The 22,062-nt window shown below is 36.7% G+C and overlaps 1 protein-coding gene across 1 annotated transcript in view; it reads left to right on the top strand.

Moving 5' to 3' along the window:
* The window catches only part of CLTC (clathrin heavy chain), a 66,215-nt gene extending 44,832 nt beyond the window's left edge, over window positions 1–21,383 (top strand). Inside the window, exons 15-32 of the mRNA XM_049858844.1 lie at window positions 594–719; window positions 1,293–1,435; window positions 3,025–3,259; window positions 5,342–5,464; window positions 6,465–6,610; window positions 6,831–7,014; window positions 7,196–7,388; window positions 7,732–7,889; window positions 8,074–8,238; window positions 8,539–8,646; window positions 8,727–8,894; window positions 9,029–9,178; window positions 9,409–9,540; window positions 9,968–10,078; window positions 10,883–11,053; window positions 11,422–11,643; window positions 16,567–16,642; window positions 18,373–21,383. Coding sequence (XP_049714801.1) covers window positions 594–719; window positions 1,293–1,435; window positions 3,025–3,259; window positions 5,342–5,464; window positions 6,465–6,610; window positions 6,831–7,014; window positions 7,196–7,388; window positions 7,732–7,889; window positions 8,074–8,238; window positions 8,539–8,646; window positions 8,727–8,894; window positions 9,029–9,178; window positions 9,409–9,540; window positions 9,968–10,078; window positions 10,883–11,053; window positions 11,422–11,643; window positions 16,567–16,642; window positions 18,373–18,497 — 2,736 coding nt within the window. The 3' untranslated portion in view covers window positions 18,498–21,383. The remainder of the gene's footprint in view (window positions 1–593; window positions 720–1,292; window positions 1,436–3,024; window positions 3,260–5,341; window positions 5,465–6,464; window positions 6,611–6,830; window positions 7,015–7,195; window positions 7,389–7,731; window positions 7,890–8,073; window positions 8,239–8,538; window positions 8,647–8,726; window positions 8,895–9,028; window positions 9,179–9,408; window positions 9,541–9,967; window positions 10,079–10,882; window positions 11,054–11,421; window positions 11,644–16,566; window positions 16,643–18,372) is intronic.
* The last annotated feature ends 679 nt before the right edge of the window (window positions 21,384–22,062 follow it).

Here is a 22,062-nt window from a genome sequence, read left to right as displayed (position 1 = left end):
ATCTCTCTTCTTTAAATGCATTTTTTTTGCCTTTTTAAATTATAGCAACATGTGGTGTATTTATCTGGTTCATGGCCATTACCGTCATCCCTTGTAGACTTTATTAGAATAGAGTATTAGAGGCTAATTGTGTAGAATGGGATTGGGGTGTGGTGAAAACTAAGTCATTAGTATGAAACAGATGTGAGCCATTTATAACGTACTTTGACAGTGTGACAGTAGTTCTTTAAAACAACTCCAATTTAATTCCAGTGTTACTATTAATGTTCCTGTGTGTTGATTTTACAACACATGTGCCACTGGTGGCGTCCGAATCTTAATTTGTTTATGTTTGTCTCTGGTTGTAATTTTTTTTGGGCTATAGGTTGTATATGGGAAGAACCTGGTATTTTGCTGTGTAATCTAAGTATTGCTTAGTAAAAATTAAACTGGGGACAGGCACACACTGGCTTTTGAGATATTTCTTTCTTGACTAAAAGAGCCAAGTTTGTGTGGGCCTCTAACATCAGTGTAGAATGGATTCTCGTTTTCCATGATTTAGTAGCTCACTCAAGGAGAAAATGAAGGCTTATTTTTGTTTGTTGTTTTTTCAGGAAGCGAAGCTGACAGATCAGTTACCACTTATCATTGTGTGTGATCGATTTGACTTTGTCCATGATTTGGTGCTCTATTTATATAGAAATAATCTTCAAAAATATATAGAGATATATGTACAGAAGGTAAGTAATACTCCAAAGCACAGTTTTAAAGCCATCTTAAATACAGATATTAGAAATATTACCTACTACCTCCAGAAATAGGAAGGTAGTTTTGCTTTTATGTGGGCTTTTTTATTATTAGTCTCCATAGTCATTCTGTGACTCTAGCTTCTTTGGGCTTATTTATCCTTTGGACCCAATGCTTAGGTAACTAATTAACCAAATCAGACTTCATGATAAATTCCTCTGCCTAGTTGCAAATTTAGACTCTCAGCTCGTTACTGACTAAAAAGCTGAGCTTACAAGAGGGAAATGAGGTTTTTTTTTTTTTTTAAACTCCCCTTCACACAAACAGTTTAGCACTCGGTTGGTGATTCAAATCCACCCAGAGCCAACTCAGAAGAAAGTACCGGTGATCTGCTTTGAAAAGATCACAGCTAGTGAAAACCCTACGTACGTAGTGCAGGTCCACTCTGAATCGCACAGGGTTGCCATGCATCACAGACGACTCAGTGGCAGCTCCTGGTGATGGTGGTTGCTTTGCTTATTAGCAACATAATGGCATCACTTTGGTTGTTGTTGTTTTTACTGTAGGTGAATCCAAGTCGACTTCCTGTGGTTATTGGAGGATTACTTGATGTTGATTGCTCCGAAGATGTCATTAAAAACTTGATTCTTGTTGTAAGAGGTCAATTTTCTACTGACGAGCTTGTTGCTGAGGTTGAAAAAAGAAACCGGTATAGTAGCATTTTAATCTTCATAACTGGGATCAGTTAGTAGTCTTTTTTGGTGTGGTAATGGTTAAAAATATAACTAGTAAGTTGCCTAAAAGCTGTTCAGTAACACATGGGCAGTAAATCACTGGAGACAACCTAATTTGGAAGTGCTAACCTGATAGCTCTAAAAAATCTCTTTTCTGAAACATTACAGCTGCTCTATCATATAAAAATCTGTTGACATGGCTGATCACTTTTTTACATGTTCTATAATTACAGCTATGTGGTTTGACTGTGTATATTTTTCATGTATGTGGCAAGTCTGCTTTTAGTTATGTGTGGTACCAGTATATTTGATAACTAATCTTGACTGATAAATAGTATGATGTTTCTTCAGGTTTGACGAGTTCCTATACAACTCTGGGTTAAACTGGTTTTTAATTTGTAGTACCTTAAAATACTAATGTGGATTAATGACTGTCAATAGAAAAGAATATAGCATATGAGCTTCTAATACTTAATAGGCCATGAAGCCCTTTTTTTACTGGAGCGTTTTGAGGAACTAGTGTTTAAGAAGTGCTGATGGCAGCAAATGAGTTTGGTAGATTGGTTTGGTAGTGGGAAATTACTATAGCTATGTGAAAGGATGTCAAGAAAACCTTTGAAATTTAGGGGTTTGATTTTAACCTGAGTTGATATAGGTGCGCTACTAACGGTGTTCATATAATTTGTATTTGAATGTTCAAGCATGGAAAAATTCTGCAAAGGACAATGGAGATGAAAATAATACTCATTTAAGAGTATCAGCTTGAATTTGAAGTGTATTTCAGTTGACATGGGTTGCACATGTTTATAGGAGCTTGATTTTTGCCTTTGTTAATAAAAAAAAATGAAGTTTCTTTACTGTAACGGAAATGTGTTCATAATAACTTCTTGAATTTCACTGTCAAAATAATGGAATACTGCTTTTTCTCTGGCTGTTTTTAATATTTAAATCATAGGTAGAAGAAAAATGGTCATCAGGACCATTGAAACGTAAGTTATAGCTTAGTGAAACCTTGACCGTTGGTGAAATGATCATATTACTGCTAGAACTATTAAACCTGGAGTTCCTAAAGCTCTACTAGACTTTATTCCCAGTATGTACTTAGGGTACAGCCCACTTTAGCTGTAGGTAGTATTGTGTGGTAATTGTGTTAAAATTGAAAGGAACCTGAGATAATCTGGCCTATCTTTCATACTTATCTTACCCCTGCCCTAAACAAAATTTATATAAAGTCTAGATATTTTGTCTAGTATAAAGAAAGGACAATCTCTGATTCTATAATGGTTCGTATTCATATTCCTACCTAGATAATGTAGCAGATAGGCCTAGCAGAGTGAAAAGAGTCTTAAATACTTTCTGTGAAATCTTGGGAAGTCAGTTAACCATATCCAAGCCTTAATTTCTCAATTTGTAATAGGATTGTTGGGGATTAATACATGTGAAAATGCATTATTAAGGTACTTATGTAAGTTCCCGTATAACTGTATAAAGCACTACATAGTTAGCATGTCAAGAATGTGTTATCTATAATACAGTAAGTGTGGTTTTTTTGTTTGTTTACTAGATTGAAACTCCTCCTGCCTTGGCTAGAGGCCAGAATTCATGAAGGCTGTGAGGAGCCTGCCACTCACAATGCACTAGCCAAAATCTATATAGATAGTAATAACAACCCGGAGAGATTTCTTCGTGAAAATCCCTATTATGACAGTCGTGTTGTCGGAAAGTATTGTGAGAAGAGAGATCCACACCTGGCATGTGTTGCTTATGAACGTGGCCAGTGCGATCTGGAACTTATTAATGTGAGTACTGCTAGCTGAATATGTGGAAAGAAGACTGCTTTTTTTTTTTTACCTTGTTATAAAATACCAGGCTAATGAACTTTGAGGGTTCAGGAATGGATTTAGGTAATAGAGAGGTTTTTGGGAAGATGGCTTGCTTTTTAAAAACTTGATTTTTAAATAATTGTAAACGTAAAGAAAAGTGGCCAGAATAGTAGAAAATGTCTATAAACCTTTTATTCTGATTTACCTATTAATGTTTTAGCCTCATTAGCTTTATAATATGTGTTCTCATGTTCTCTTTCATACATACATACACAACCAAATATATTACTGCTTAGCCGTTTGAGAATAAGTTGCATATATCATGGCCCTGTACCCGTCATGGCCCTATACCCCTTCAGTGTGTATTTCCTAAGAACAAGGATATTCTCTTTCATAACCACATAGATAAATCATCTTCAGTCAGTTTAACATTGATACCAAACCAGAAAACCCACTGCTGTCGAGTTGATTCTGACTTAATACAGTATTTTTAAAACCTATTTATTCCAATTTTGTCAGTCTCCTTTAATCTGGAAAAATTGTTTAGCTTTTCTTTCATGACAGTGACAATTTTGGAAGAAAAAGTTTATCTGTATACTTTTTTCTTGATATGAAATTTACATAACATAACATTAAGCATTTTAAAGTTAACAGTTCAGTGATTATTAGGACATTGACAATGTTGGGTAGCCACCATCTCTATCTAGTTCCTAGGTATTTATGTCATCCCAGAAGGAAAGCCCATAACTGCTAAAATAGCTGCTGCCCATTCCCTCTTCTCCCCAACCCTTGGCAACCACCAGACTGCGTTCCGCCTCTGCAGACATACCTGTTTTGGATATTTCATATGAGTGGAAAGTCTTCCCTCTTCCCGCCATAGAATGTTTCTCACTTTGAGTTTTTCTGATGGTTTATTCTGTTAGATTATACATTTCCACCCAGAATATTGCTTAAGTGATGTTTTGTCTTTCTCATGGATTACACTGAAGCACATTGATGTCCATTGTCCCTCATTTGTGATCAGTTTTTATCCATTTTTTTTTCTTCTTGGCAGATACTAAAACAGTCTGTGAGGAGACACTTAGGATCATGCAAACCAAACATCCAGTTGTTCATCAGAATCTCCGCCCCCCCCCCATTTAGCATCTTATTGATTCTTGCCTAAATCGTTCTTAATGTGTTGTTTGCAAGAAAATGAAGATTTTCCAGTCCCCATACATACTTCCTGCATAATTATCAGCACTATGAATTTATGGACTCGGGGATTTCTGTTTTATTCTGTGGGTATAACCCATTACTGGTAGGCATTTTGATGCTCAAGTTGTCCCAGATTTGACTGATGGGAACCCCTTCAGTGTGGTTCCTATGTTTTTGTGACAAGCTCTCACATTTTTTTTTCAGCTCTTCCTTATTTTCTGGCACAAGACATACTAGCTCATTTTATACCTTTTCTAGCCCAGGAATCAGGCATTTCTCCAAGGAAGCCAGGTCCCTTTTAGTGGGGAATAGTATTAGAAACCAAGACTGGCTTCTAGATACATTTACTTCCAGAATCTTTTCTGTGATCAGAGTTAGGACATATAAGCATCCGTGTATACATGCACACACAAAAAATACACACATACATGCAGTACACGCATGGAAAATTAAACACACAAAAAGAGCTCGTGACACTGAAAAGAAAGCGCTAAGCGGGGGACTACCACTCCGACATATTAAAGCATATTACAAAGTCTCTGTAATTAAAACAATGTGGTACTGGTGCATGAATAGACAGACCAGTGGAATAAAATAGAAAGTCCAGAAATAGATCCAATAGCAAGGTGCTTTTTAAAAGCCTTTAGAAATGAATAACTACTTTTTATGTAGGTCGAATTTTAATAGGAAAAATTTGAGTGTAACTTACTCAAGATTTTGTGTAAAACTAGTGGGGTTTTTTTTTTTCCTATGAAACGATGAACCAGGTTTAAGTGACAGGAAATTAATATTTAAAAGTAAAATTAGTCTGTAAAAGTCTTTACTCTTTACCTTGAAATTAATCTTTAACGTCTTATTTAGGTTTGCAACGAGAATTCCCTCTTCAAAAGTCTCTCCCGCTACTTGGTTCGACGAAAGGATCCAGAATTGTGGGGTAGCGTGCTACTGGAAAGCAATCCTTATAGGAGACCCCTAATTGACCAGGTAAAATTGGTGAATGTATGTAAGGCTTATCTATTTTAATTCATTAAACTAAAGGTTTTACAAATAAGACCTTTTCCTTCTTTATATATGTAAATATACTCAAATGGTGGTATTTAACTGAGAGGGGCCAGTAAAAAGAAAAAAATAAAAATTGTACTACAAATATATATATTACAAATGTTAAGAATAATAAAATATATCAAAAGACATCTGATTATGTAAAACTCTCTCAATTCATCATAGTTAAAAGGAAAACAGCAAATGTAACATTTGATAAGGTGAGAAAGGATTGCTGGTATTAATACCTGAGAAGTGGTTAAATTGATTGGAAACATTCAAGTCAGTGGTAATCAAGAATCAGAATTGATTAGAGAAACTGCGAAAGACTTGAGTTAAACCTCACTAGTAAGCACATAACTGCAATGAGATGTAGTTTTGTACCTATATAAAATTGAAAAGATTATTTTTAAGACCCTAAAAATTTAGGTTTATTTTAATGGTTCTTAAATTCTCCTGGTAGAAATATAGACAAAACATTTTGGGAAAGTGTAGATTGAGGCTATCAGTGTATCATTCCTCTCCTAGGAAGCATTTCTAAGGGAGATTGCCAAGTAGATGCAAACATGCGGGAAAAAATAACTTATTGCAGCATCTGGGAACCATGTAAATAGCTAAAAAATAAAGAAATTACTGAGTATATAATGTCATATCTATATAGTTGAATTGTATGTAGCCATTAAAGTGATAATGAGGAGTGGTTAGTATGGGTAATTTTTAATAATGAAGGAAAATAGAAATTATATTGAGGTGATTATCAACAAAGTAGAAGTACACATGGTGTGGGTGCATGCAGATGTGGACAGAAAGACCTCTGGTTAGTAAATTTGAAGGTACCCCTCCCTTTTAATTTTTTCTGCCTATTCAAGTTAGTGAGAGCCCAACTTACTAGGTAATATCTTTGGAGCTGCCTCGAATCTCAGTTATTTATTATCTTCTCTAGGTTGTGCAGACAGCCTTGTCTGAGACTCAGGATCCTGAAGAAGTATCAGTAACTGTCAAGGCTTTTATGACTGCAGACCTTCCCAATGAACTCATTGAACTGCTGGAGAAAATTGTCCTTGATAACTCTGTATTCAGTGAACACAGGTATGCTATGAGGGGCACCCATTGGCTCAGGCTTTAGTTATGGCCTATCAGTATTGGGAAGGAACAAACAGAAAGTTCACCTTGCTTCGTACCCTACATCCTGAGGCGAGAAAAAGGCCAGGGGGGGAAAATGTTTATAGCCATAGTTTTTATTCTCTATGACTGATATGCTTTTTTTTTTTTTAACTATTGCATTCAAATATCTTTTTTTTCCTTAAAGGAACCTGCAAAACCTCCTCATCCTCACTGCAATTAAGGCTGACCGTACACGTGTTATGGAGTATATTAACCGCCTGGATAATTATGATGCCCCAGATATTGCCAATATTGCCATCAGCAATGAGCTATTTGAAGAAGCATTTGCCATTTTCCGGAAATTTGATGTGAATACTTCGGCAGTGCAGGTAAATCTTCAGATTACTACACTGTCTTCTGGTTCAATATATGTATGGACCTGTGAGGGTAAACATAACTTACTGCTATAGCAATAGAAGAGCAATAAAACCCTAAAAATTTCTATGCACTTGCAATAATGGGGTAAGATTCATTTTCTTGTAACCCTGATTTTTAAAATTGGTTGCCTAGGTCTTGATTGAACATATTGGAAACTTGGACCGAGCATATGAGTTTGCCGAACGCTGTAATGAACCAGCAGTCTGGAGTCAGCTTGCGAAAGCCCAGTTGCAGAAAGGAATGGTGAAAGAAGCCATTGATTCTTATATCAAAGCAGATGATCCTTCATCCTACATGGAAGTTGTTCAGGCTGCCAATACTAGTGGTATGACTTCTTTTATGTGTTTGAGATTTCAGAAAATGTACCTAAGCTATTTTAAGCTAAGCTACTGCATGGTTACTCTTGATACCTTTTAGTCCTCTCCATCTTAGTCTAAATAAAGATAGACTGCGTGTTGTGACCTTACAAGGTCAGTGTGCTTTGAACTCTCATAAGATCCTGTTAGAGATTGGCAGTGGTAATACAGAAGTGTTACAGAATTTATGCAATTCTAGATTCATTTTAGTCTAAATTTCTTATACTCTGTTTCCTTGAAAAAGAAGTTGGTAGCAAGTTTCATTTACTTGGGTGTTAGCGTTTAGACTTACTTTTTCCTTTTCAAACCTAGGAAATTGGGAAGAGCTTGTGAAGTACTTGCAGATGGCCCGTAAGAAGGCTCGAGAGTCCTATGTGGAGACAGAATTGATATTTGCCCTGGCTAAAACTAACCGCCTTGCAGAGTTAGAAGAGTTTATCAATGGGCCAAACAATGCTCATATCCAACAAGTGAGTTTCTTCAGATTTTTTAAAACAGTTTAAAAGTTAATAGTTGAGTAATTTTATTAGCTTAATAGAGTCAACAATTAAAGATTCCCAAGGAAAAAAAAAGTTCCCCAGTACTAAGTTGTGAATATGGAAGGAGAACTGAGCTGAGGTTCATATCACTGAAAATGAGTTGTCTCTTTTTCAGGTTGGTGACCGTTGTTACGATGAAAAAATGTATGATGCGGCTAAGTTGTTGTACAATAATGTGTCCAATTTTGGACGCCTGGCATCTACCCTGGTTCACCTGGGTGAATATCAGGCAGCTGTTGATGGAGCTAGGAAAGCTAACAGTACTCGAACATGGAAGGAGGTAATCTAAACACAATTTTGACTGAAGAGTTAAGATCTGATTGGAAATGCTCTTTAAACTGATTGATTGAATTAAATAGTTCTGTTTACATTGGAGGAGTCCTGGTGGTGCAATGGTTAAAAGCAACGACTGCTAACCAAAAAGGTCAGCAGTTCAAATCCACCAGCTCCTTGGAAACTCTGTGGGGTGGTTCTACTCTGTCCTCTAGGGTTGCTTTGAGTCAACTCAGCGGCAATGGGTTTTTGTTTTGTTTTGTTTTAATTTACATTTGAGTTCACATAATGGAAATGTTTATTCTAGGTCTGCTTTGCCTGTGTGGATGGAAAAGAGTTCCGACTGGCTCAGATGTGTGGGCTTCATATTGTAGTACATGCAGATGAATTAGAGGAACTTATCAACTACTATCAGGTAATGAACAAGAATCTTCTATCTGAATTGAGGCCCTTTGCCACAATTATTCTTATCTTTAATTGCATGTTTCTCTTTAGGATCGTGGATATTTTGAAGAACTGATAACCATGTTGGAAGCAGCTTTGGGACTTGAGCGAGCTCACATGGGGATGTTTACCGAATTAGCTATTCTGTATTCTAAGTTTAAGCCACAGAAAATGAGGGAGCACCTGGAACTATTCTGGTCCAGAGTGAATATACCTAAGGTAACCAACCTTTAATATTGCGAGGTGGTTCAGTAGCCAAAACTGTGACATTTTAAAATGTTTTTTTTTTTTTTTTAGGCCATTAGCTAGAATTACAGACTCATGTATGAAGCAATTAATTCATTCTTATGCAGGTGCTAAGAGCTGCAGAACAAGCTCATCTTTGGGCAGAACTGGTATTTTTGTATGACAAGTATGAAGAATATGATAATGCCATAATTACCATGATGAATCATCCAACTGATGCATGGAAAGAAGGGCAGTTCAAAGATATCATTACCAAGGTGTGTACCTTCTTCCGCAGTGGTTAAGAGCTCAGGCTGCTAACCGAGAGGTCGGCAGTTCAAATCCAACAGCCGCTTCCTGGAAACCCTATAGGGCAGTTCTGTTCTGTAGGGTTGCTATGAGCCAGAATTGACTTGACGGCAACAAGTCTGATTTTTGAGTACCTTCTTCAGAAGGAGAAAGCTCATTAGGAAATAATTGACTTATGTATAAATTTTTTTCATTTTAGGTTGCCAATGTGGAACTATACTACAGAGCAATACAGTTCTACTTAGAATTCAAGCCTCTGTTGTTAAATGATTTGCTCATGGTGCTGTCTCCACGTTTGGATCATACTCGTGCAGTCAATTATTTCAGCAAGGTAATAATTATAAGTGGGCAGTGATAGTTTAGTGGTAGAATTCTCACCTTTCGTGTAAGAGACCCAGGTTCAATTCCTAGCCAGTGCAGCTCCTGCATAGCCACCACCTGTCTGTCGGTGGAGACTTGCTTGTCACTGTGATGCTGAACAGGTTTTGGTGGAGCTTCCAGACTAACAGACTAGGAAGAAAGTCCGTTCTAAAAAGCAGCCAGTGAAAATCCTACAGATCACAACACTGATCCAAAACCAATCAAGGGAAATTACACAGGACCAGGTAGTGTTTCTGTGTGCATGGGGTTGCCATGAGTCAGGGGCTGACTTCAGGGCCACCAGTAACAACAACAACATTTATGAACCAAAGTAGGTGACTTTTGTCTGTGAAACACTGACTATGTGCCACATTTGTAACAAACTGTTTATATTAAAGGTGAAACAGCTCCCACTGGTGAAACCCTATCTGCGCTCAGTTCAGAACCACAACAACAAGTCTGTGAATGAATCTCTGAACAACCTCTTCATTACAGAAGAGGATTACCAGGTAAAATTTTGGTTCTTGCATATGTTCTCAGAACTCAGGTTGTGATTGGTTCATAAAGTTAGTACGATTGACAGTCAAAAATCAGTCCTCCTTCAGGGTTATAGGTAGTAGGTCATAGTATTTCTAGGTTTTAAATTTAGTGAGATTTTCAGGTTTGATAAATCTACTTGCAGTTAAATGCCGACTGTGCAGAATTTTGCTTAGATCGTGTCCAAGACTTTGTTTTGGAAAAAATATGGTTACTTGTCCCTAAACATCTAGATTATAGGTAGAATCTAAAAAGTCTTTCATATCTTAAATAACCCATAAAACTTATTTGTTATTAACCATATTAATTATTCATTGTTTTCTTTGCTTAGTATCTTATTAGTATTTGTCTTTTAATAAACTTTCCCTTGTGATAGATTTCATGAAACAATTAGAGTTAAGGTTAAGCTAGTTCCATTTTTTTCTTTCTTTTACAGTTGGCATAATTTTTCCCTAGGGCATAATCGTACCCTCGATGTTACACGTCGTCCCAATTTCATAACCATTCAAGTTAGTTCTTGACAGTGAAAACCTTAGAGAAAATTGTGCCTTCAGAAAATCTTACAGAACCTTTGAGGACTTTATTGTTATAAAATTAAATTGAAGAGCCTTGATACTTGTTCACAGATTACAACTTTGTAGTCTGATGCTTAAATCTAGGCTGTTATATTACATATTACTTCCTCCTGGGTTCTGTGATCTAGAAGGATGAAACATTAATGTCAAACTAAAATGAAAAATTGATGTGGCACTTTGGCTTTGTTTTCTTTTTTTAAGGCTCTGCGAACATCAATAGACGCTTACGACAACTTTGACAATATCTCACTTGCTCAGCGCTTGGAAAAACATGAACTCATTGAGTTCAGAAGAATTGCTGCTTATCTCTTCAAAGGCAACAATCGCTGGAAACAGAGTGTAGAGCTGTGCAAGAAAGACAGCCTCTACAAGGTGGATAAAGTTGGGAGTAGGGAGTTGGGCAATCAGTGTGTAGTAGTATGACACCAAGTACTAGGTCTGTGTCAGTGGTATATTACAAGAGATCATATTCTATACAAGTATTAGTTTTAGGGATATGAGAATTGATTTTAAACCCCCACTTGAGGAAATGGTCATTAAGTCAGTGATTCTAGGGGCTATCTTACATTTAAGTCAAACCTCTCTTTGTTTTAAAAAATACATATATTTTTTAGCGTGTCTGTTATTTTTCTTTTCAAAATTTTAACTTTATTGCTATAACTGGGATGTGTTGTTTACTTGGTTTACTATTCAGAGTTTTATATATTTAATGTTTGTCTTTCATTGTTTCCTTTGAATAGGATGCAATGCAGTATGCCTCTGAGTCTAAAGATACTGAACTGGCTGAAGAGCTCCTACAGTGGTTTTTGCAGGAAGAAAAAAGAGAGTGCTTTGGAGCTTGTCTTTTTACCTGTTATGATCTCTTAAGGCCAGATGTTGTCCTGGAAACTGCATGGAGGCACAATATCATGGATTTTGCCATGCCCTATTTCATCCAGGTCATGAAGGAATACTTGACAAAGGTAATGACTCCTCTAAGCATAGTCAGGACTAATTATCTTGAGGGTATATAAAACTTCATGTGTAGACTTATTTTTTTCAAATGTTTTTCTTTAGTAGAAGTAAGTCATTTAGTTGGTCATATAATAATTGTATTTTTTTTTAATAGTTGACAAATGATACTGATTGGAAAGGGAACTCAAACATAATTTCTCTCTGTTTACCCTCAATGTATGTCTGAGGGTTAACACTATTACTTCTGTATTGTATGTTTGGCTTTTTTTTTTTCTTCCCCTTTAAAAAAAAAAAAAAAAACTTGCTATTTTTCAAAACAGCACCTTCCCCTAAATCAGTTCTTGTAACCCAGATGTCTATAACACGTAGCATGCATAGTGTAGATTCCCTTTATTTGGTTGGTTCTTGACTTTAATATCTATGCCTATTTCCCCTGGGAAACTGCATGTATATTCTTATCCTGTTAATCTTCCCAGTTTTTTTGATAGTTTAGCCTCTAATTTAAAAAATATTTAGAAGGTTAACAATTAACCACGTTTACTAAAAATATATTAAACATGCTGGGGGTATGATCACCTTGTAAAACTCACTGTTCACTTTACTGTCCCTTTTTGATGTTGAGTATTTTTTTATACACCTGGCCTCTCAGTAGTTACTAGCTTTCTTGCCGTAAAGCCTTTAAAAATGGTCCTAAAGGATCCATTTTCTCAAAGCAGAACGTGTTTAAAATCAGAGTCTGGCATCTGATCTCTTCAGCAGGCTTGAATAAAGGAGGAATTAAAAAAAAAAAAAAAAACACTACTAACAGCCCCCTCAGTATACCAGATTTCCCTTTAGGATACCAGATAATTATATACCATTATACTTGGTTATACTTTTTTAAAATTTAACATTTTCTGTGTATAAACTGTTTAAAGTTCAGTGTAAGAGAAAATAAAAACAATTGCCTTATCTTAGTCATCGATGAGAATAGCTTCATTTCTTACGCATAATGCCAACTTGTGAGACCTGGCTCTAAGCTGCTGTTAACCAAAGTGCTATAAATTTTACTAGATTAAGCTGCTTTCTTTCACACTGACTATAGCATAAATTTTCTGCAATAAGCTCTGAAGTTTAAAAAAAAAAAATCTGAGTTTTGCTTCCAGTATGCCCTTTATTTTCACTTCTCTCATACCTTTTTGAGTGGTTAGATGTTTCTCCCCTAAACCTTTGTTGCTGATTCTACCTTTTTATGCTCAATATGGAATTTGATTTTTTTCTAAGCTGCACCTTCTGAATTCCTTTGCAGGTTGATGCAATAAAGGAAAAGGTGAAAGTTGATTCTTTTCCGTCTTTAAGTCTGGAGGACTAAGTCTAAGGAATTTGCATGATTTTTTTTTTCCTTCCTTTTCTACACTGCTGCTGCTGCTTTTTCCCCCCCCAATAAAATTTCACTAAAGCCTCTGCAAGTCCCTTGAAATATAACTATAATAGAGCTGTAGGACATTAGTAGATGTTTTGCTACTAATCGGCTAATAGGCTTTAGGAAGGGCAGGAGGCTAATCAGTAGTTGGTTCACAGTCTCTCTTAAATATATCATTAAAAACTGAGAATGGTGAGTTTTCATATTCTAAAGTTTCAGGAAATTTCTCTTCCCTGTCCGGGTATCTGGACCATAATAGGATTTTCTTAATATTTGAAATAAATGAAAACAGCCTCTGGTTTTATTTTGTGAGCTTGCCTGACAGTTGTTGAATTTATATACGTGTATACATGCCCTAAAAGGCTTTTTGGGCTTTTTTTCCCCTTCCTTTGGTATTGAAGGACTGTGATCCAGTTTCTGATCTCTTGATTCTTACTAATTTTTTTTGCTGAAAGTAGATAAAAGAGATACTAGCTGCTTCCGAAGAGACTTTCCTCATGTTTCTCCAGGTGTCCGGTTCTTATGGTGCTAGTCCATTTTCAAGAGGAATCAGATCTTTTTAATCATGAGAGCTAAGCTTGCTGTTATTGTTGCTAAGCAACATGGGTTATTTCTATATAGAATGAAGCAGTATCAGCTTGTTTTCTGTAATAAAGGCACATCTCTTAAGCTACCTAAAATTTGCTGTCTTATGGATCAGTTGGGTTGTTCAAGATCAAATTTAGGCACCTTTTGGTTGCTGCTTCCTTCATTGGCTTGTCTTCATCCCAATATAAATGAAAGGGTGTTACAAATTTATGTCTGGGATCAAATTGTGGTTAGGGAGGGGTGGGAAAGTAGAGGAGAATTGAAATAAATTTAAAATAATTGGGAGTGGGGAAGCAATGCCTTGGGGTTATTTTGAACCAAATTGGAGCCACCACTGGAACTTAGGGCAAACCTGAGTAAAATGCATTGTGTGTGAGGCCCTTCAGCAGCTAGTAAGCAAGGCAGTTAGAAAGCGTGTGTGTGAAAAACAGGTAATTGAACTGCAGTGTTATGCATTGTTTTAAATAAAGCATGTACAACAGTCATTGCAATTACATCATACTACTTCTGAAACTCTGAAAGCATTGCTGTGGGCTGTGTGTGTTTCTTGAGCCTGTATAGCAACAGTCATCTTCAGATCTCACTTCTTGCTTCAGTACTTTTGCCTTTTTTTCATGCACACATACACCAGAATAATTGACTGCATGTTAACTTTTCCTCTGCAGCGTATTGCAGTCTTTGTGGAAAAGCCTTTTAAATTTTAATAAATGTCCAAATCGTACAGATGCAGCTGAACTCAGTGACATGCTTATATACCTCTCTTTTTTTTTTTAATCCAAGGATCAGAAACTTTTGTTACAGCTCTTAACAAAAGCTTGTGTTCATAAAAGCCTTCTCTGCTTTTCTTTTTGAAGCAATCTAAATTGGGTCAGTGAAGACAAAAATTGGATATTGCTGTGCCAGAGGCTGTCCCATTACATAGAAAAATATAAATCTTTTTGCTTAGCTTGATGCTACTCCTCCAGGGTGTTTTGTTTGTTTGTTTTCCTCTCTTATGCCCAACTTGCCTATGTCTGTGCTTGGGCATTCTGATGTTGCTAGCTCTTCTAAGTCTTCCATGTATTTCTGTAATAGGACTTGTGTGTTCAACATCTGACTCAGACATAAACTTTTAAACGTGTTCGCTTTAGATTCTTTTCCTTGAGAGTCTGGAAATGTATTATGCAGTGGTGGATTTTTTGGTTTTGTTTTTTCTTTTTAGAAGTTATTATTGTTCAGGCATCCATGTATTTTTCTGATAGCCTCTTTAGCTGACTTTTGGATATTGGTTAGAATAGCAAAATCCCAGTGAACTCTGAGGGCACAGAACTGTGCTTTAAATTTTATAGCGTAATCAGTTTCGTTGTAGGTTTGGATGCCAAAAAGCGGGTATTTATCATGATACTTATACTCCATTAATAGTCTTTAACTTGTATATTAGGGTAATTTGGGATGCACGAATGTTTAGGGTGATAAAATAGGAAAATAGTGTGTAAAACCAAAGCCGTCTTCTTAGAGTAGAAAAACCACATTTTATCTGAAGGTGTCTCGAGTCTGCCTAGGCTTACTTTTCTCAGACTTTCAGTTCTCTGACAAATTAGGATGGATTAAAGACGCATATTTATGGTGTTTAACAAGAAACAATTAAAATCTGTATAAAATACTGTCCTAACTTTAATGGCCTATGTGAAGACTCAAAGACACTATTTTAAATAGTTGCAAATAGAAATAAGGTACCAGCTTTAACCTTTTTTAGGACCTGGGTTTTGCAGCTCTTTTATTGACTTGTACATGTCTATTTTGTGAGTGATTTTTCATTACTTTTTGAGGAACATTCAGTGAACATGCATAAAATGTTCCCGCTTCACCCAACATATTATGACTTTGAAAGCCACTGGTAATAACATTGAGATTTGAAGTGTAGTGTTACTTAGCGTATAATGATAGACCAAGAATGAGGACTTGGTTGAAGTTTTAGCTTTTAAATATAGCTTAAAAGGCATATGGAGATACGGTGAAGGAGATTCCCTAATCCCAGGATTATAATGCCAGTTCCCCTTAATTCTCTATAGAATTATGGAATCAGATCATGTTAGCCCAGAAGGAATTTTACAAATCACCTTACAATAGAGAGGAAGAAATTTGAAGGCCACTGCAATGGTTTGCCCAATACACCTAGTCAGTGGAAGGACCTGTATATTCCAGGTCCTTCCTTTCACTAGTACATCTAGACTTCTCTATAGTATTTTTCTGTTTATACTATCCACTTTGATTTAGAGTAGCTAGCATATAATAGCCACTTATTTTTTCTGGCTTAATTAACAGCAAAATTTTCTTCTCAAAGAAGTTGGGCCAAAATTAGGCTTTCCTAATTGCTTCGTAGAAAGTAGAACCGTGCAGCGTTAAAATGTGCAGCCTGTTTTCATATCAAAAAACATTGAATATGGAGCCACTTGAGTCTTACATTTTAGTCCAGACCTGTAATCGGTATCAGAAGCTGTGCACAATTGGCAAAATATAGCTTATTTTGGGCAAGTACTTGTTCAGTCATTGGACCTTTTTCACTTTTTTGAATACCATTTTTTGGGGGAGGGAAGTCTTGCCTGTTCATGACTTCATTATTACTATCTTTGGTAGGGCTTAAACTTCATTTGATAAAGTGGTTCCTTCTCGTTTTCTCCTTCCCTCAGGCTGCATCCTAGCATGCCCAGTTTTAGCCTGGCGTGAGCTTTTATGGCATTTATAAATCCCTCCTTCTTGAGGGTTTATAATGACAGTGCTGAAAACCACCTTGACTGAATTATGACCATTGCCATTGAATTTGAAGGGGCCTGAGAATGTTCTTTGTAGTCTGTTTTACTTTGACAGAATTTAACATACTAAGGCTTTTCCACTTTCTGCCATAAACCTAGGTTTATAATAATTTTGGGGTGCTAATTAACATTACCTGTTTTTTCTCCAGGTGGATAAATTAGATGCTTCAGAGTCACTGAGAAAAGAAGAAGAACAAGCTACAGAGACACAACCTATTGTTTATGGTAATATGTTTTTTAACCCAAAAGAAATATAGTAGACAATTCTGATTCTTTAGGGACTCTACCTCAAAACAGAAATATAAGTTTCTAGTAAAATGCACAAGTACTGAGTTAAGGAATGATTCTACCTGTCATCGTTTTGTCGAAAACAGCCTTAAACAGGCATCGACATTTTTCGGACATTCTTAATACAAGGAGAATCTCAAAAAGCATTGTTTAAGAACATATCCTAAACCTCCATGTTGCCTGGTTGCTGATTGATTGCTTGTTCATAATTACTGAGAAAGAAGCACTGATAAATTCAATTTCCAGAAGAAAGAAAGGTGAGAGAAGATGCTAAGGCTGTCTTAGACCATATCCTCACTTTAAAGCCTAACTGGGACAGAGAACTGGTTAATGTTTCCCTTTGAGAACCTTCTAGAGAGATAGGATCAAGCTCTCCGTGAATGTTTAAGGCAGTCGAATTTCTTCTTACACCTGATGTCTCAATTACATCCTTCATATTTCGTACCTGGTGAACAAATTCATTTGAACAATGAATTCGAAGGGTATAACTCAAAACACTAACCAGTTGTTCTTGGGGGGGCATAAAAATGATGTGATTCTTACGTCTTAAGCTGCTTTTAAAAGAACAGATAAATATACACATTTATTATGGCATTATCTTTTTACTACAGAAAAAAAAGTACTTTGGGAATTTAGGGGAGAGCATAGTTTTGACAAAATTGGAAGATAATGTGGATCCTTAGAGATAGGGGCAGGATATTTGAAGATCCTTCTGTCAGTGACTGAAGCCATATTTGAGATAGGAAAGATAGTAGGAACAAAAACAGGGTGGGTGGATTATTGGGGTCGGGGAGGGAACCTTCCTAGTTTGGCTTGCCTTCAGAATGTTTAAATGGACAAGCCAAGTAGGCCATTGAAAATGAGTTTGGAATTTCAGGATACATGTCAGTGTCAGGGTTAGGGATGAGTTTTATAAACTGTTGGTTTCCAAAAAGAACTTGTTCACTAAAGACAACTTTGGTTGTCATCCACAAAAAAGGACATAAGGTCACTTGTGCTAGAAAAATCTTTAGATTTATGTCTTCGTGTTAGGCTAAGAGTACTTGTTTTTCAGGGGCAGAGAAGTGTTTTATGTGCTTTCTCCCTCCAAATAAGCCAGGTTCTCTACAGGTCATATTGTCTGTATGTGGTCAACAGCTACTTAACTCCATAAAAAGAATTTAACATAGTACTTATAGAGGGTCTGTGCTCTAATGTATCTCATACCCAGTGTATACGTGACTGTTGAAATGCGTTAGGTTTCGTTACCATTTAGACAGGTTTAAAACAGAAATTTAAATCTAACTTGAAATTTTGTCATGTTAAAACATGTCAGTTAAAAAAAAATTAACTTTTCCATGTGTTAATTTTATTGGCTACAGGCCATGTGCACATATCAAGTGGTGATAGGCTTGTTGGCAGATGGTTTGCCTAATCATTTCAAGCATCCATGTGCATATTGCTTTCAATGATAAGAAGTAACACAGTTCTGCCCCTCAGCCCTGCACTATTTATCTTTTTGGGGAAGACTTTTCTTAGGGTGAGACTGTCGCATCAACCATTGTGACAGGGAAGAATGCTCTCACTCATCTCATTCTAAAGTGTGATTGTGTTGCTAGAGTCGGGGGAGACTAATATATTAACAATTTCTCTTGTCCCCTCCCTCCCCTTTTTTTCTTCTTCTTTAGGTCAGCCTCAGTTGATGCTGACAGCAGGACCCAGTGTTGCAGTCCCTCCCCAGGCACCTTTTGGTTATGGTTATACTGCACCACCCTATGGGCAGCCACAGCCTGGCTTTGGGTACAGCATGTAAGATGGAAAGCTGATCCCGTAGTCGCCTATTTTCGTACTGAAACACCGTTCTCTACCTGCTTGTCAGTTTATAACGGGGAAAAAAAAGCAACGTGTTCTTGTAACCTTTATTTCATGAAGGACTACTTTTTGTTTCTAACCATAAATTGGATCACCTATGTTAAAACCTTATTTCACATTCCACATCATCTTAGAATTTATTTTCAAAGGGGAATAGTTTCAGTGTTTTTATTCACTTGGGCTTTTGTCCTCCCCCCTCATTCTTTGAAGAACTGCCTAATACTCAATCTATTGTGAAGAACCTGATTTGCACTCTGTAGTGTTTAAAGAAAAAAAGAAACTCTAATATTGAATCTCTTAAATTTAGTGTATGTAAACAGCTTACAATATGTATTGTCTAAATGCATTTAAGTCTTTTATTCAAAGAAAAGCTAAAGCAAAAATATTGGTATGTGACCACACAAGACTGTCAATGCCAACAAAGACAACACTAATCAGTATATCTTACATTGGATTGCATTGCTTTCCAAATTCTTTGAAAAATGCATACCGACAACTTGCCTGATTTTTAAATAAAAGGCCCTCTAACCTATGCAGGTTTCCCCATTACGCATATAGAAAATGCTAGTGTGTTTTGCTCACTTCATGTGTAACAGGCGCCCTTACATTGTGCTGTATCCTGTGCTTTTTCTGTGGGACCATTCCATTCAGAAGCGACGAGCACCATGATTCCAATCTGTGTGTATTTACTAACCCTTCCCTGAGGTTTGTGTATGTTGGATATTGTGGTGTTTTAGATCACTGAGTGTACAGAAGAGAGAATTCAAACAAAATACTGCTGTTCTTCAGTTTCGTTTGTGGAATTTGAAATTACTCAAATTTAAAATAAATTACTGGACTGTGGACATAACTTATAGAACGGTAGTTTTAATTAAATACTCTCAAACTTAAAAAACCATAGTTTTGATAGTTTGATGTTGGATACTGAGGCAGTAGCAGGGAGGCAGAAAAGGAATAAATATTGGTCCATGTGAGAACACTGTGTATTACATCATGGTGCGTTCCTGTAGTTAATAAAAAACCAAACACGTTGCCACTGAGTCTGTTCTGACTCACGGGTGACCTCATGTGTTTCAAAGTAGAACTTGTACTTTCATAGGATTTTAAAACAAAAAAAAATTTGGGAAGTAGATCACCAGGCCTTTATTTTGAGGTACTTCTAGGTTGATTCAAACCTCCAGCCTTTATGGTTAGTAGCTACATGCTTAACTGTTTGTGCCATTTAGGACGGCAATAAGATACGTAAGAATAGTCCAGAGAACCAGTCACCGCAATAGTGGGCTACATTTTAGCCATCTCCATCATTTTAACCAAGTGGCACTTTAGATTTTTATCTAAGTATTTCATTTAAATTAACAGATCATGGATGTTAAATTATATTAAAGTGAAATAAAAGTAGGTAACAGCGTTCCTTACCATAAGAGTGCCTAAATTATGGGTAAAATTTTTTTAATTTTTTAAACCAGTATGTGAATCCATTTATGTTGCTGTGGTTAAGAACGTTACTTTAAGTTCATTACACCATCCCTTAATCCTCAGTACAGTTACAGATAGCTTCCTGCCTACCCATGTGTACGACTCTCCAAGTCAGGCAGATGACCATATTCTCTACATAGGGCCTTTAAAAACTTAGAACCCCTGCCCTCTCACACCTCCCCCCCACCATCTTCCTTTGGAAATTACAGTACTAGGCAGAAATTTCTTTTTTGCTTATCATAGTGAAAACAGGTTGCTGTGAAGTCCCTGGCTGTGCTCGTGTGCCTGTTGCATCTGCCTCTTTTCTTTATCATTATCAAGATCAGAAGAGAGGATAGGAATGGTCCCTGAAGGAGCTCATTATTTTCTGAGTCAAGTCTTGTTCTTCTGGACCTTTCCCATACTTTGAATCAACTCCCCCCTCCCCCACCCAGTGGAATGATTCTTCTTTTTCCCTTCCCTAATAAAAGCAACTTAAAATACTTTAGTAAAGGTTTTCTCATAGCACGCTTAAGAATGTTTTTTCTAAAGTAGACCAACCAACCAACCTGTTGCTGTCGAGTTGATTCCGACTTATAAGCGGCTCTATAGGATGCAGTAGAACTGCCTCGTTGGATTTACAAGGAGTGACTGGTGGATTCACACTGCCAACCTTTTAGTTAGCAGCCAATCTCTTAACCACTGCGCCACCAGGGGTCCTCTACAGTAGAGAGCCTTGTTGTTATTCGTATACTGTGTCCTGTGATACTGAGTTGCCACTTAAACCATCCATGATGGGATATAGTAGGAGGAACTGCTTTGGTATAAGACTTAGGTTCACTTCCTGGGCAAGCTGAGTTTCTGAGCTTGTTTTCCTCGTGTGTATGTTGTCACTAATTATTTGGAGGATAATATTTAATTATAAAATGCCTACTCCAGGGCTGGGCAATAATAAGTATACGATACAGTAAATACACCTGTAATAAATAAGTGAAAGATCTTAGAGCGTTACTGAGTATATCAAAATTGGTGGTGTAGGAGAAAAACAGAAAACAGGGGTATCATAAAGTTGTTTACGACTCAAACAGGAGGGTAGAAAGGGAGAGATGAGTAGAAAACTTTCAGATGTTAAAAATGCTTTCAGTGATCTGCCTGCCTGGTATCCAGATATATAGCCATTAGTATAAACAAATCTGTGATCCTTGTTGATAACTATTTCAACACAGAATATATTGTTTAAGAGCAAGAGACTGAGGTGATCTCCCAAGTAGGACTGGACGCTTGACTTTTCTGTAAATTGCAAGAAGTCATCCATTCTAACGCTAGATCAGTGGTTCTCAAACTTTTGCCTTAAGATACTTTTGTACTCTTAAAGAACTTCAGTTTATGTGAGTTATATGTATTAATATTTACTAATTAGAAATTAAAACAATTTAGAAATATTAACCCAATCAAATGTAACAGTAATATACTCATTATATGTTAACATAAGTAACATTTATGAATTGACTGTATTTTCCAAATCAAAAGTTCAGTGAGAAGAGTGACATTTTACTATTTCTATGAGTCATTTCACTTTTTGGAAGTCTCTTCAATGTCTGTCTTAATAGAAGATCTCTGGATTTCCACATCTGCCTCTGCATTCAATCTGTTTTGTTTTAGTTGAAATATATGAAGAAAATCTGGCCTTACACAGGGATATACTTGAGAAAGGGAGGAATATTTTAATAGCCTTTCAGATACCTGGTTAGCTGAAATGTAGAATCCGAAGCTGGTGGTGCAGTGGTTAAGCACTTGGCTGCGAACTGAAAGTCAGCCGATAGAATCCACCAGCAGCTCCACAGGAGAAAAGACCTGGTGTTTTGTTCCCGTAATGATTACAGCTTTGGAAACCCTTTGGGGAAGTTCATCGCTGTCCTATGCAGTTGCCATGAGTTGGAACTGACTCAGTGGCACACATCATGTCAAAATCGATTGCTCTATCTTTCCTTCAAATACATCTTTTACCCATGCCTGGTATGTACCCTCATGCTATGAGCAGTGGGTTTGAT

This window comes from Elephas maximus, chromosome 19, assembly GCF_024166365.1.
Source record: "Elephas maximus indicus isolate mEleMax1 chromosome 19, mEleMax1 primary haplotype, whole genome shotgun sequence".
Classification (NCBI taxonomy): domain Eukaryota; kingdom Metazoa; phylum Chordata; class Mammalia; order Proboscidea; family Elephantidae; genus Elephas; species Elephas maximus.
This window is presented reverse-complemented; position numbering and strand designations above follow the sequence as displayed.